The sequence below is a fragment of the Anopheles arabiensis genome, chromosome X (genome assembly GCF_016920715.1).
Source record: "Anopheles arabiensis isolate DONGOLA chromosome X, AaraD3, whole genome shotgun sequence".
Lineage (NCBI taxonomy): Eukaryota > Metazoa > Arthropoda > Insecta > Diptera > Culicidae > Anopheles > Anopheles arabiensis.
This window is the reverse complement of record NC_053519.1, coordinates 11547639-11563118: the sequence shown is the minus strand read 5'-3', so window position 1 is coordinate 11563118 and position 15480 is coordinate 11547639. Positions and strand designations below refer to the sequence as shown.

The window sequence follows — 15480 nt, the reverse complement described above, 5'->3', positions numbered from 1 at the left end:
GCGCGGGTACGCTTTGTTGTGAGTCTGCTTCCGACCATGAGGATGAAGGGGAAAGGCCTCGCCTTGGGTGAAACAGAAGTCCTGAATCTATTTTCTTTCTGCCCTAAACGGTTACCCTTGGCGGTGGTGGTGCGAGGGCTGTTTGCGTCATCTCGTTGTCGGGGATAGGAAAGGACCTTTGGCAAGCCGCCAGCACCGTAGGAACGATCATGCATGGCGCGCAGGCGCGAAAACGGTACATTGACGTTGATGCTCGTTCGGATTGGATCTCCGCCACTGTTGTTGTTGGTTACGTTTTATTTAGTTTTTTTTTCCCCCGTCCCGCTGGCATCAGAACATGAAACGCGAGCTTGATTTAGAATCGAGCTTTTGCTTTGGAATGGCCTGCCAGGGGATGAAGGAAGTATGTGATGCTAGCAGCAGGACGCAAACTTATCAGGACGTAATTTGTCCCATCAAACACACGAACTTGTATTGTGTGGTTTGGACCTTTTTTTTCTTCTCTTCTTCATTTTTTGCTATTTAAAACAACAAACAAACCGTGTGGTCCCAACGGCTCGAAGAAACTGTACCCAAAATGTCCACCCAGTTCGTCGTCCGAGTTAGAAGATTTGTTCCTTTGTCGTATCATTCCCGATCCGCGTAACCTCATCCGCGTGTCTCGTATCGTTTCGTCCGTGTGCATTGTTTAGCGTGAACAGCAGCAGCAGCAGCAGTCACTCCGAGAACTGAACATTGTCATTGACGTGGACGACATTGAACTGCAAACCCGGGAACAGCAGCTGCAGCAAGCTGACTGGGAGCAACGTAGACTGCGGCAGGAGATGCAGTTGCAAGAAGTGCGGTCTCGTCGACCAATGCAGCAGCAGCAGCAGCAGCAGCAGCAGCGGCAGCAGCAGCAGCAGCAGCAGCAGCAGCAGCAGCAGCAGCAGCAGCAGCGGCAGCAGCAGCAGCAGCAGCAGCAGCAGCAGCAGCAGCAGCAGCAGCAGCAGCAGCAGCAGCAGCAGCAGCAGCAGCAGCAGCAGCAGCAGCAGCAGCAGCAGCAGCAGCAGCAGCAGCAGCAGCAGCAGCAGCAGCAGGAGGGGCAAAGGCTACTGGCGCGACTGCTAGTGCAGCCTCCGGAGCTACCGGTGGTGCAAAACCAGGCAGCTAGACAAGTGCGCCGCGAGGTAGTAACGCAAACCGATAGCGAGCTGACCTATGGTCCGGTGCGGAATCAGCCGCCTCGTCGGCCGTCACCGGAGCTGCAGATATATGAAGTGCAGCCGTATGAGCTACGGCAACAACGGCTCCAGCATCAGCAGCAGCAGCAGCAAATGTCGCTGCAACAGGAGGAGCAAAGGTTACAGGGACGGGCGCAAATGCTTCAGGCACCGCAACCGGTAGGCAGCGGGCAGCAGCAGCTGCAGATGGCACAAATGCAACAACAGCATCAACAACAACAAAGTATGGAGCAGCGGCAGAAAGACGAGCGGGATCAAATGTTGCGTTCATGGATTCGGCATCGGCTCCGAGAGCTGGAACGGAATGGAACAGTGGAAACCCAACATCAAACACGGCAACTAGAACAGCATCAGCAACAACAACAACAACAACAGCAGCAGCAGCAGCTACTGCAGCAGAAACTTGTAAAACAGCAGTTGCAGAAACAAAAACAACAACAGAGACAACAAGAACAATTGCGGCAGCAGCAGCAACAGCAGCAGGAACTGCAGCAGCAACAGCAGCAGCAGCAACAACAGCAGCAGCAGCAGCAGCAGCAGCAGCAGCAGCAGCAGCAGCAGCAGCAGCAGCAGCAGCAGCAGCAGCAGCAGGAACTGCAGCAGCAACAGCAGCAGCAGGAACAACAGCAATTGCAGCAGCAGCAGGAACAACAACAACCACAACAGCAACAACAGCGGCAACAACGCCAAAAACGTAAACAGACACAGCAGCGTCAACATCAGCAGGTTCAGAGTGAACCACCAAGTCCGCTGCCGTCGCACATCCCACCGTACATGCCACCGCACCAACCATCGCCCAACCAGCGAACGCTGGAACAGCTGCAGCTATGTTCGATGGAACACCAATACAGAATGGAAGCGCTCCACCACCTCCACCCCCACCAACACCATCACCCCCTCCACCGTTATCCACCTGCGTCGTTCGCCACGCCCTACTCCCATCAGTACAGCTCCACCGGCTTGCCAATTGCACACGGCCCGTTTGATGCGCCAGCTCCATTGCCGCAACCGCGGTACGATCCGGTGCGCCCGTCCCAGTCGTCGTCCTGCATCCCGGACTCTGCACCGCATCCGCCGACACAGTCGGCCGGCGGTGGCGTACCCTCGTGGATGCGATCGGGGCTGGCACTGTCCTCATCCAGCCCGGCACTCGGCCCACCATTCAGCAATGAGCGGGCAGCGTACATGGCACACCCAATGCACTCCCATCCCTCGCTGGAGGAGGCGCACGGCCTCTGCCGGGCAGGACAGATGCACCAGATGCAGCCGCCCGCTGGCTACTGGCAGAACTACGAGCGGCACCAGGCGCTCGCTCACTTCTGGCAGCACTCCAGAGCGATGGAGCAATTCCACGCGAACCAGAGTCTGTTCCGCCCGTGGAACTATGGCCGGATCATCTCGGGCCGCCATCTGCTGGAGGCGCCCAGCGCTACCGTGACGTCGGCAGCTGCCGGTGCCTTTGACTCGCTGCCGCCGCCCCCCACAAGCCACTACGTGTTTCCGTCGCCCGCCCAGAATGCACCGCCGCACGCCAACGGAGCGGTGCACGGGCCCGTCCATAGCCGCCCCGTGCCTCGCCAGCAGGAGCCGGAGTTTGCCGCTCCTGTCACCTTGTCACCAGGTGTCGACTACTCCGTACGGCGCTACCAGGAACCGGAAGCCATCGTTTCGCCCGCCCTTCCTTCACAACGCCACCAGGAGCCGGAAGCCGTCGCTGCCCCTGTCGACGCTCCACCAGCAGTTCACTGCCACCAGGAGCCGGAAGCCATCGCTTCACCGGAAGTCGCCCAATCTGTACAGCACCACGCAATGCAGGGAAGTTTCAACGTGGAGCAGCCAAATGTCAACTCGGCCGTCATTGAGCCGCTGACCGGCCCATCCGCTGCCCCTGACGATTATCCCACAGTGGTGATCGATGATGAGGACGTGGCCGAACCGGTGCCGAACACATCGAACGAGCAGGAACAACCGGTATATAAGGAACAAGCGGCATATCAGGAACATGCGGCAGATCAGGAACAATGGGCAGAGGCTAGCTACCGCTCCGAGCAGGTGGGCAGCGGGGCGGAAGATGTCTTTGTGCTGACACCCACTCCGCCCCCGCCACCGTCCACTCCGCAATCCGACTACCATGCTGAGCTGCCGAACGATGAGCTGACGGCCCCACCGCCACCCTTAGGTAAGAACGCTGCTAGGCAAGTGTTGCGCGAAGCCCCTTCCCCTCGTCCCCTTTCCGCCGCTTTCCCAAGTACCTGCCCGCTCAAAAGGCGGTCCTTTCCACATCCATTTCCCCGGCTCCATCATGGCTTGTTTTGTGTGTCTGTGTGTGTGTGTGTGTCATTCCCTCCTCCACATACAGTGTGTGTTTGTGTGTGTGTGTGTGAGAGAGAGAGAAAGAAAGAGTGAAAAAGAGAGTGATTGAGTGTGTATGCCCCCCCCACCCATTACCCGCCTTTGTCCCCAAACGTCCCCATACCACCATGTCCAATGCTGCAAAATGTCATGAGCATCACGTGATGATCGCAACCAAACTGATGCTGATACTCAATGAAAATGCGTCATGACATGCCAAACGCGACATGCGATTGTTTGAGTCAAATGCAATGCTCTTACTGACAAACCGTGTTTCATACCGTCGCTAGCATAGCTATGACTTCTTCTGGCTGTGATCAATGCTGCAAAATGCAACTGTTTCAGTCACCAACTGTGAGGATCAGGTGTTGGTGGACAACAGTTGGTGGACCAATCACATGCTTGGTGACATCTTTTTTTTTCACCACTCAACTCTTGGTCACTCACCTGCTCACGACATTTTCATTCGGTGATAATCACGACATTCATAGGATATACTTGAAGTGTGATCACAGACAACAAGCAGAGCATGCTTTCTCACACTGTCTGGTTCAATGGTCTGTCGGGTCAAACAGAGCGAGAAAGCATGCTCTGGTTGTTGCTTAGATCCATTTGCTGCACGCCCCGCATATTACTCATGACTATCGTGATAGGCTCATGAGTAGGCCGGTCTCGTAGTACAGTCGTCAACTCGTATGACTTAACAACATGCCCGTCATGGGTTCAATCTCCAAATGGACCGTGCCGCCATACGTAGGATTGACTATCCTTCTATGGGGGGAAATCAATTAGTCACTGAAAGCCAAACCCACAAGAGGTAAAGGCAGGCCTTGACCGACAACGGTTGTTGAGCCAAATAAGAAGAAGAAGATGATCGTAATGATTACCGACAGACAATGACGCGCCCAAGTGACTGACCAAGAGTTGGTAGCAAAACAATATAATCTCCAAGCATGTGATGGTTGCACCAACTGTTTGAGTCTCACCTCTGATCATCACAGTAGAGCACGTGACGCTGACATTTTTTTACAGCCACTATGACACTATGACTATGTCAGTGACATTTTGCAGAACTGATCATAGCAGAAAAAAAGTCATGCCAAGATGACTGACCAAGCGATGGTCGCAAAAATGACACGAAGTATGTTTTGGGTACGCCAACTGTTAGAGTATCAAACTCACCATCATCATAATTGAGTACGTGACGCTGACATGGATTTTGTTTTAGTCAGAATTGTGTATGACATTGACAGTGACATTTTGCAGCACTGGCACAAACGACAGCAAAACTCCTTCTTTCCCACCAACCCCCCCCCTCCATTAAACTCCCCCCTTCCCTCCGTAACCCCCCCCCCCTCCTTTATATTCATTCGCTCTGGGAAATGTCTCGGGATTTTTGCAACAGCTCTACACACGCGAACCGCACGCGTTTCGTTGCCGGCCAATGGCTAAGTTCAATCTTCTTTTTTCACCCGTCTAACCGCTGCTTTGCATTTGTACTCACGCCTAAACGCAGCTGAAGCAAAAGCTTTGCAGCAGCCGAACCCGAGACTGCTTACTCTGCTGCTAGCGGCAGTGTGTAGCGATACGGTACCGCCAGCACTGTCGCCAATATCCGATCTTCCGCTAGGTAAGCAACTGTCTGCTCTCTCTCTCTCTCCATCTCTCTATCTTCATACAACGCTCCCCACTCGCCCTCCCTCCTGGTTTTCCACTTTACACACACACAGCACGCATTAACGCCATGAACTTTACGCAGGTGCCGACTATTTTAATTGCAGCCGATCCAAAAGCCCCCCAGCTCTAGATTAGAAAGCTTCGTACGTACACGCGCATATGAAGTGTAGTACCGTTTTTCACACATCTCACCCATTGATCATTCCACAAACGCAGTGTGCGGGCGTGATCCAGAGCAGCAGCTGGAGCAACCGCAAGAACAGCCGCAGAAGCAACCGCAGGAACAGCAGCAGGAGCAGCATCAGGGGCAGCAGCAGAATCGATCGTCGCCGCACTATGTCCGACCGCTCAGCTTCCGACAGCGCACCACTAGCAGACCGCTCGACTTCGATGTACCAAAACCCTGCCAAGTGGCAGTCGTCGCTCCAATCTATCATGTACCACCACAGCATCAGCAGCAGCAGCAACAACGTCAGCAGCAGGTTGCCGTAGAACGACAGCAAGAGGAGGATGAACTAAGAGAAGAGGAGACCTTGTCTGAGGAAGGGGGGGAAGATGTGGAAGAGTCAGACGTGCAAGAGGAAGTTGAGGATGATGTGCAAGAGGTAGTTGAGGATGAGGAAGATGTGCAAGAGCAAGTTGAGAATGAGGAAGCTGAGGATGAGCGAGTTGAGGATGAGGAAGCTGAGGATGAGCGAGTTGAAGATGAGGAAGATGTGCAAGAGGAAGTTGAGAATGAGGAAGCTGAGGATGAGAGAGTTGAGGATGAGGAAGATGTGCAAGAGGAAGTTGAGAATGAGGAAGCTGAGGATGAGCGAGTTGAGGATGAGGAAGCTGAGGATGAGGAAGTTGAGGATGAGGAAGATGTGCAAGAGGAAGTTAAGAATGAGGAAGCTGAGGATGTTGAGGATGAGGAAATTTTGGAAGGAGAAGTTGTAGACGAGGAAGTTGTAGATGAGGAAGTTGGAGATGAGGAAGCTGTGGATGAGGAAGTTGAGGATGAGGAAGTTGAGGATGAGGAAGTTGAGGATGTGGAAGTTAAGGAAGAGGATGAGGGGGAAAGGCAAGAGGTGCAACAGAACGAGGAAGGGTACGATGGCCAGTCGGTGGAACGTAGTCCACAACCAGAGGAAACTGTAGGAAATGCTGGTGCTGGTCAGCTAGGGACGTCGCCCCTGCCCGATGTGCATCACTTAATGTACCCAGCACATCCCACCCACTCGTACGATGCCCACCACCACCACCGCCACCACGTCTATATGCCCACCATCTCGTACGATGAGATTCGGCCACGACAGCGTGGTACGTTGTATGGTGCATTTGGGCCGTTCTCCTCCCCGGAGCGACAAAATTGGGGTCCGTCCGATGATATTCATTACCGGGACCGCCGTCACTACCAGCAGCAGCGGGCTTTCGGTAGCACCTTCCTCTCCACCAACGAGGAGCACACCGAAACCGATGCCGAAACCGGTAGCACCACCACGAACAGCCCGGAACGGCAGTACGAGGAGCCTTGCACGCCGAACGATATCGAGGTACCGATGCATTCCTACCAACGCAGCGAGTAATGTGTGTGAGTGTGCTGCCTTTTGCTTGTGAAGCGTGTGCGCTTAGCATAACGGGTTGACCCTCTAAGATTTGCTTCTGTTCCGGCGCTTTTCGATTTTTGCACAGAATCATAGAAACAGTAAGAACCGCAAGCTATGATGCGTGCATAGGTGTTCCTCGAATTTCTCGCTCTCATTGTGATCCTTATTGTGATTACTATGCTGTCGATGCTTGGGTCACCGATTAGTTTTATTTTTTGCTTAGCTACACTATCACATTGCACCGTGCTACAAAAACTTATTTATATATACTGAACCTCTTATGTGTGCCATTTTTGTGGGCCACTGCGTAACTGCTACATATACACACACGCATAAAATTCTACACAAGCAGGCCCTTAACAAACCCGGACGGCTTATGCTGTTATTGGCATGTGTTAGTTTGTATATGCTTTTTGTCTCTTATTGTGTTGTAAATGTGTATATCGATTGCTTCGTGCATTCGGCATTTTATATAACTGCATTTTCTTCATTTAAAATTGTAAATATGTTTTTTTAAGTCATAATCGCAACTACAGATAGATTTCAACATCGTTAACTTTTTTCATACTGCATATCCATTTCTTTTTTATTCACACGCCCACATTACTGTTTTTATTACACGCCTAATCAACTCGAAACTACGTTTAAGTTCCTTCCTCTGTGCTATCTTCCACAGTTGTTGAAGATTGAATTAGTGCGAAAGATAGTATTAGTAATCGGGGCCTTAGATTTAATCAGTGACAGACGAAATTTGACGAATTTAGATTACGTGTTCGCTTGACAAAAAGTGAATTGTACAGTATGCCGCAGTGCTGAAATTGTAAATAAGTAAATATTGAAATTAAGCAAATGTTTCGCTTGAAATGGCATTTGCCTCACGACTAGTGATTCCCCAAGAAAACGTGCAACCAAAGCGGGGGCAAGTGTCGTCGTGTAAAAGTGAATCAAGGGTAGTAATTTTTGCATGCAAAATTTACATCTATTTTGAAAAACAAGAAATGAAACAAAAAGGAAAGAGAGAGAGAGAAAAATGGAGAGATAAAGAGAAGGAAGTTATAAGACGAAAGAAGATACGCAATGAAGAAGACGCAGAAAGACAATCAATGAAGAAACTGCATATTGAAATCTGACGAAATCAGATTCGATTTTGACCGAAAACTTTCTACAATCGATGCTAAGTGTTTGTATATCACTGTACAGTAATTTTTTGTAAATGAATTTCCTCACTTCATCTCATACACATATGTGAGGTTTGACTAAGAAAGCTTGAAACCACAACGAGCCCAAGTCTCGTATAGAAGGTTGAAATCGAAAAGTAAACAAAGAATCTAATAACGTATAGTGATTCCGACTTAACCGACTTAAGAAAGCGTGCAACCAAAGCGGGAGCAAGGGTCGTCGCGAGAAAGTGAACAATGGGGAGTAATAATTACATGCAAAATAGATGTAGAAAAAGAAGGAATGAGATAACGACAGCAAAGGAAGGAAAGATAGTAAGAGAGTGGGCGAGTGAGCTAGTGTGCTAGTGAGAAACTGTGAGAATGAGAAAGTGAGATAGATAGATAGAAATAGATGGTAAGAATAAGAGCGAAGACGGCCAGCAATGAAGAAACTGCATATTGCAATCTGACGAAATCAGAGTCGATTTTGACCGAAAACTATCTACAATAGATACTAAGTGTTTGTATATCACTGTACAGTAATTATTTGTAAATGAATGTCCTCACTACTGATATGTGAGATTTGACCGATATAAGAATGGTTGAAACCACAACGAGCCCAAGTCTCGTGTAAATTTGATCAATTCCAACCTTGCCGTGCGGTTGGATAAAGAACAACAAACTTTCCCAGTGTCAATACCCCCCAAAAGCCATAAACCTGATGACCATTTGAAATGAAGTTGCGTTAAACTTGGCTACTTTCCAAATTCATGGAAAATAGCTTAAGTTATAGCAATATGTTAGGCAGGCAGAGACCAAGTCTACTAGAAAGCTATGGATCGCATAGCCTTCTAAGTTGTCTAGGTACATTGTTCGAGATTTTTTTTTAAATAGTTATTTTGGTTTCATACACAAAAAATTTAATACTTAGTTCTTCTTGGGTTCTACTTGACACTGGGAAAGCATTTGACTTCTAGACGCCAACGAAATCATCAATCGAACAAAGCCACTACAAATGAACAAATCCAAAAAAAAAAACAATTGTAACCAATATTAACGTTGAGTAGAGTACAACGAAAAGAAAAAATTACAAGAACAGTACAAAATGAACAAACGAAAGAGGAAGAGCAACAAAACATGAGCCATATTAAGTGATTTGCCAAAAACAGATTGAACAAATAATCGGCCAAAAAAGTAGAACCAGTTCAGTCGAATTCTAGACAGTCAGTCACAATTTTGTTCCCGATCACGGTTACTTTATTCAATTCCTTATCCTTTTTATGGAATATCCTAGAATTAGGCATTTGTAGACACTAAGACCGCAAATTTCACTGTATAGCAATAGGTCCCAAGCAACTGATAAACAGTACAAATTATAATTGACATTTGAACGAACAACAAAACAATGAGCCCAAGTCTCGTGTAAAATCGAACAAAGAGCGTCAAAACTAAGGAACAAATCCCAAGAATCCCAATAATCGAATTTAGCATTGAGTAGAGTAGTAAATGGGCCGGTCTGGTGGTACAGTCGTCAACTCGAACGACTTAACAACACGCCCGTCAGGGTTCAAGCCCCGAATAGACCGTGTCCCCATACGTAGGACTGACTATCCTGCTATGGTAACAATAAGTCAATGAAAGCCAAGCCCACTTTACTAGTGGGTACTGGCAGGCCTTGACCGGCAGCGGTTGTTGTGCCAAAAGAAGAAGAAGAAGAGTAGTAAATATTATAGAAATAGATTTGTGATTTATAAATATGTAGTATATATGCCAACATTCTGTACATCGGTCAATAATTGTCCGTGTGATTTCAGCATTTTGTTCCTTAATGAAGATTAAAATTATTTTAATCCTTTGGTGCGAAATAATCCATAGGTGTTCTCTCTATTTCTTAATATTACATAAAAATACAAACACTTTCCGCTGCCCATCCCGGGCGATTATAGATTTATTGAGGGTTTGTTACTTAATGAAATATAATGTGTGTAAGCTGGTAGTTGGCAGGCATTAAAGCAAGCATCAAATCAAAAACTAAACATCTTCAAAGAGAACGAATACCGCCCAAGCAACAATTTCATTCCATTAACAACATCCAACAAGGAATGACATAGAAAAGGGCAGGAGAGAAAGAGACAGATAAACAAAGAGAGATGCAGAAAAAGAGGAAGAAAGAGAGAGTGAACGATTAGTATCCTCAGTGCCTCTAGCGATTTGGCAAAATCAGTATCAAACGTTTTATGTGTCAAAGGTGATGAAGGGTAGAAAAGTGCGTCACAACTGGTGCAGGTGATCGTCAGGTTTTATCTGATATACAGTGAAAGAGACAGCCTGCAGCCTGCTCCGTTTCGTGGTGCGTTGTTGTCTCCCCGACACACGAGAACCTTGAACTGCTTTTACTCGACGTTTCCCCGTGATTCGTTTTTGTCGCGTTGAAATGATCCTCCGCAGAGGATGGCCCCAATCCTCATTCCCGCCGTCCCTCCTCGCCCAGTTGTAGGTGTCGTGGGCGGCCGCGACAGTAAAATTTGTGTGACGGTTCGTGTCGGGTTTGCGCCAATAAAAACATTCTAGAGGTAGGACGAATTAGAGTGTCCCTAACCGGGCACTGTTCAGTATACAGTAGGACGGAGAGAGAAGGAGATAAAAGAGAGAGAAAGAGATGAGGATATGAAAGAGAGAGAGAGAGAGAGCAAGAGAGAGAGAGAGAGAGAGAGAGAGAGATTTTTTAACGGTTTGAAGCCACGATCACACACTGCGTGTGTATCTCGTTCTAGCGAGATGTATGTATCGCTTGCCAAAGCAGCAACGACCCCCGCCGGCGTGTGTGCTCATGTGTTCGATCACGCTTTCGGGCCGCGATCGACGATGTTTATAAATAGGTCCCTTCTCGAATACCCGCTGTAGACGCAGTCAAGGCGATGGTTATGAGCGCTAGCGGGGCGAACATGGAAAGAGAGATAGAGGGAAAGAGAGAAACAAAGTGAGAGAGAGAGAGAGATAATGAGAGAAATGAGGATAGAAAATCGGAAAAGCGGGAAGAGAGAAATGACGAAAGCGAGAGAAAGAGAACAGGGAAATTCGGTGCGTTACTTCTTCTGATCCTTTGCTGGTGGTCCTTCACTTGTATCTTATTACAACAAGATACAATTCGAGATCGAGAAAGAGAGAGAGAGAGATAAAGAGCGAGACAGATAGAAAGAGAGTTATGCATGAAGAGCGTGCATTAATGTGTTGCTTTTTTATCTGTTGGCGATCCAACAGAGTCGTGAGAGCATACGAGATGTGTCTTTGCATGCACGATGCACAGACTCGCGTACACCGCAGATACGCGTTACATTTACGTACCTACGTAGCCGTCTTGGTCTTGGTAGTGACCCTTCGGCCTACTCTCTCCATTGATACTGGCACACCGGGCCGCATTGCGGGCTTCCTGTGCACGCTCTGAAAAGATGAGTACAAGTGTCCTACACCCCAACACCCCCAAACCCGCTGTTGTGAGAAAAACTAGAAGGAGAGGAGATTAAAAAAATAACACACACACACACACATCATTCATCTCAGGTCCTCTCCACTCATACTCATATATGTCTGTCATTAGGTAGAAAGAAGCAGAAGAGGACGAAGCTATCATCGCCCCCAAAAACACTCCGTCCGCGACGGAAAGCCGCACAGTAAAGACCCAAGAGAGCACATTAACGCCACGCCAGTCTTCCTTACCGCGCCAGCGTAAGCGGGCACGCTGTTTGTTCGTGTAGCGCGCCGTGTGTGTTTGCAGTACTGTGCGAGCGGGTGGAGCAGCCACCGTGAGCGATCCCGCGGAGCATCGTGTGGGCCACCCGCACCCAGCATCCGCCACAGCAGTGTGTGGTGTGTTTTCGTACCAGGGTATTGATCGCGTGTGCCGTTAACGCTGGAGGTTCCTTAGTGTGTGCGGTTTTTCGTGTTGCTACCTGCGTGTGTTCCCATTGCAACAATGCTTGAGAGCGTTTGCAGTTAGTGCTGAACATCCCGCTAGGTGTACTATAGCGTGTACCGTGGCGTGGCTATGTGAATTTGCGCGTGCGTTTGCCCAGTGGTCATTTGTCCACCAGCGAACAAGATGTTGGAGTAGTTGGCTGCAGCCTCCCTCCTTTCATTCTATCGCTCGTTCTCTCTCTCTTTATCTCTTTATTCACCACTATCACACTCTCGACGCACCAAGACCGTTCCGACAAGAACGGGATGCCGCCTTCAAGCACCCAAACGCCACTCCATCAACTGCCGACAACTTCAACCTTCAACTGTCATCGTTGGTGCATAAGCTAAAATGCGGAAGAGGCTATAGTTAGAGGAGTTTTCCCGTTGCCCTGCTCGGGGAGATTTCCAGACCGTTATCAAGAACTCCCAGTTTGTGGGGTACTCCCAAACGCTCCGAGTATCTAAACGGAGCCCGAAATTACTGCTGTGGGGTGATGCGAAACAGGATCTGGTAAAGACGGCAGACCTTTAATCCTCCCATATATCTAAACCCATAAGACATGACGCCCTGATCTTTTCTCGTACTATGACGCACATCAGCGGACACATTGATTAACCTTTTGCGGATTGCTTTTGGAAGGAGCAACAAGACACAGAAAATGTAGAGTAAGGTGTAGAAAGGGTAAAAATCTTTTACTCTCTGACGTGTGTGTGTGTGTGTGTGTGTGTTTGTGTGTGTGCACCACACGTCATAGTCATAGGAATATACGCTGATGCTGGTGGCGATCGGATGCGAAAATTTGTGCGCAACTCTCACGGGGGTCTCACGTCGTTGTGTCGTGTCGTCCCGCGCTTGGGCGGAGAGATGAAAACATTCTAGAACGTTGTTGTTCGGTTTTCTTTTCCGTTCGCGCGTCTTCTTGTTTTGTCTTTCGCAAGGTGTTGCGAGCCCCGGCACAGGCCGGTCCACACCTTCACCTGCCACCGCTCGTTGTTTTTTTTTTCAAAGCGGTTTTTCCCCCACGCACCTCGTGTGCTCGGGGAAAATGCTGCTGCTGCTGCTGCTCTCCCACAGGCTGCCTGACATCGCGAGCCGTGTGTGTCTGTGTGTGTATTTCTCCATCGCAATATTTGCTTCGCTTGGATTAAAAATAAAAGCATCACGATGTGTATGTGACAGCATTCCACCATACCCAAACCTGCTTGGCCTGGCCGAACGGTGATTGAACGATCCGTTCCGCGAGCATCATATGTTTGTGACATAATGCGCGGTGGCCAACATACACACAAACAGGCTATCTTTTTTTTTTGTTTGCCCGAGGTGATGATGTGAGTTAGAGAAAAAGAAATATTTGCCCGTAGTTGACAAGGGTGTCCTATAGCAGGACCTCTTTTTTTTTCTTTCTTCTTTTATCCTCGCTCTCACTCACGCTCGCACTCGAGAAACGAAATTTACATCCCCTCTGCTCAGGCAACTCCCAATGGACGCCATCGCTTCGGCGGTATGCTGCGTGCGGGGAAACGGTGTAGTTTTTCTTTACCTCACTGCGCAAGTATTTTTATATTCGCGCGTGATTAAATCCCTCGCCACCAGTTACAACTGTTCGGGGAGGGTAGCTGATGATGGTGATGAGCTTGCGAATAGGTTTGCTAACTTCGTAAGCAACCAGGCGCCTCCTTTTGCATGTGCGCAGCGCTGGATGGGGACGGTGGTGGTGGTGGTGTGGCTTTTAGCTGCCATCATCTCGCGGGGGGCGGGGGGGGGGAGGGAAGTGAAAAAGCTAACCCCAACAGCAAGAAGCAGCAAAGCAGTTTTTATTTTATTCCTTTTTTGCTGCTGTTGCGCACGCTAATGCGCAAGTTTGCGTAAATACGAGACCGGCGTAGAAAAAAAAAATCCCCCCCCCTCATTTGGGGGAGGGATGTAGGAAAGGTGTATCTGTGTGTGGCGACACTGGTTAGGTCCAAGCAAGAACACGGCTAAGAAGTCAGGGGGATTAGGTACGGAGGACTAAGGGGAAAAAAAAGTTCTAGAAGGAAAGTAATCTTCTTTCGCTGGCTGAGCTATTTTGTTCTTCATGTCTCCATTTTTGCAGCAAAGAGAATTTTGCGATTCATACGGATTGGTATAGAGCATTATTACCTGCCCTAATGGCACCAGCCTTGGAGCATGAGTTCATGCTGTTTGGACGCTTGCTCGCGAAAAAATATGTTTTGTCAAAGAAAAACGAGATGTCATCAATTTTTATAAAAATATTGCTCATCTGGCTGGTGCTAAATGATGAGAGTGTTTTTTTATGATGGAAGCGGTTCCATGTGATTCATAAATATGTCATCTGCTTTCAATATTTCAACAGCGCCTCCTTGCTCTCTGCTGAGTTGAAGGACGCAGGTGACTTATTTGTGCTGCGTGAATTAGCGCACCTGGGTTAAGTTGTCGTCGGACGAGAAATGAAAATAGGGAAATAGAAAAGTCGTGAGCAACATCCAGGTCAGATCAGTATATTATCTCGCGTGCTCTCTCTCTCTCTCTCTCTCTCTCTCTCTCTCTCTCTCTCTTTATCCGCATTAGTACACACCTCCAGAGCGTATTAGAGAGCGTGAACGTTTGCGGGTTTAGAAATGTAATGCGAAAATACATTGCCCAGTTGGGTAAAATGCGATAAATGTGTTAAAATTAGCGAGTTAGTGATGAGAGTAGAACGGTGTCATACTGTCGAATGGGTCTTTTAACCGTTTTTCTTTTCTTTTCAAATAAGTAAGCATGCTTTTAAGTTTAAACAATATGTATTCTATTTTTTCATAATGTTACACCGTTTTCAAACTATTAGTGTATGAAGGCACTGTATGAAGCACATCTTCCACGGTACAATCGAAAAAGAAGAAGGGAAATTTGGCTGATCTAGCACTAAAGGATTTCTTATTGATTTATTTTCCTGTGTGTTAAATTTTCTACTATATCCCGTTTTGGATAACAATCAATGTAATTAAAAGCGAAATTGAGCCATTGATGTGAAATAACATAAATAATACAATAAAGTTCTTGTGTGTGCTTGTAATGCTTTGTATGGAGTTTTCATTCTCATCATCATCCGTCGAGATTTCATTGATAATCACTTGAACGTGTATGCGTGTGTGCTTGTTTTTGTTCTTTTTTTGTTTGTCTGCTATTTCACTGTGGTCATTCTAATCTGGCAGTTCAACACGTTCCTCGGCAGCTTTCCAACAAGCGAAATGCAAATTCGATGGAGTCGCCTGGTGCTTCATGTGTGCTGCTGCTTATGCGCCCCCTTGATACGCATATTAGCACGCCTGCTGGCCAAATCAAAGCACCAAAATGAACAAAAAACATCAACCAAACGTCTCAATATCTCTCTTCTCTTCTTCCCTTCCCTTTCTGATACTCCCCTTTCCTTCCATGTATCTTTTATTCTCACACAAACTCGCAAAAAACATACACACACACACACATGACCCCGGGTCTCTCCATCGTTTTCCATCATCCAGTGCCTTGCGACCTGT

General features: G+C 48.0%; 2 protein-coding genes across 2 annotated transcripts; one reads left to right on the top strand and one right to left on the bottom strand.

Annotated features, from left to right (window-relative positions):
• The first annotated feature begins 1850 nt into the window (after positions 1-1850).
• LOC120905554 (nuclear pore complex-interacting protein family member B3-like) lies at positions 1851-5553 on the top strand. Its single transcript, XM_040316443.1, has 4 exons — positions 1851-3402; positions 5092-5205; positions 5335-5395; positions 5469-5553. Exons 1-3 carry the CDS (start codon positions 1998-2000, stop codon positions 5385-5387), a joined length of 1572 nt encoding a protein of 523 aa, XP_040172377.1. The 5' UTR covers positions 1851-1997; the 3' UTR covers positions 5388-5395; positions 5469-5553.
• A 171-nt stretch (positions 5554-5724) lies between these two features.
• Positions 5725-6408, bottom strand: LOC120905576 (uncharacterized protein DDB_G0271670-like; the record flags this gene model as incomplete). Its single annotated transcript, XM_040316513.1, has 1 exon — positions 5725-6408. A coding segment is annotated over one exon (684 nt), but the record flags the coding sequence as incomplete, so codon positions are not given.
• Positions 6409-15480: the final 9072 nt, after the last annotated feature.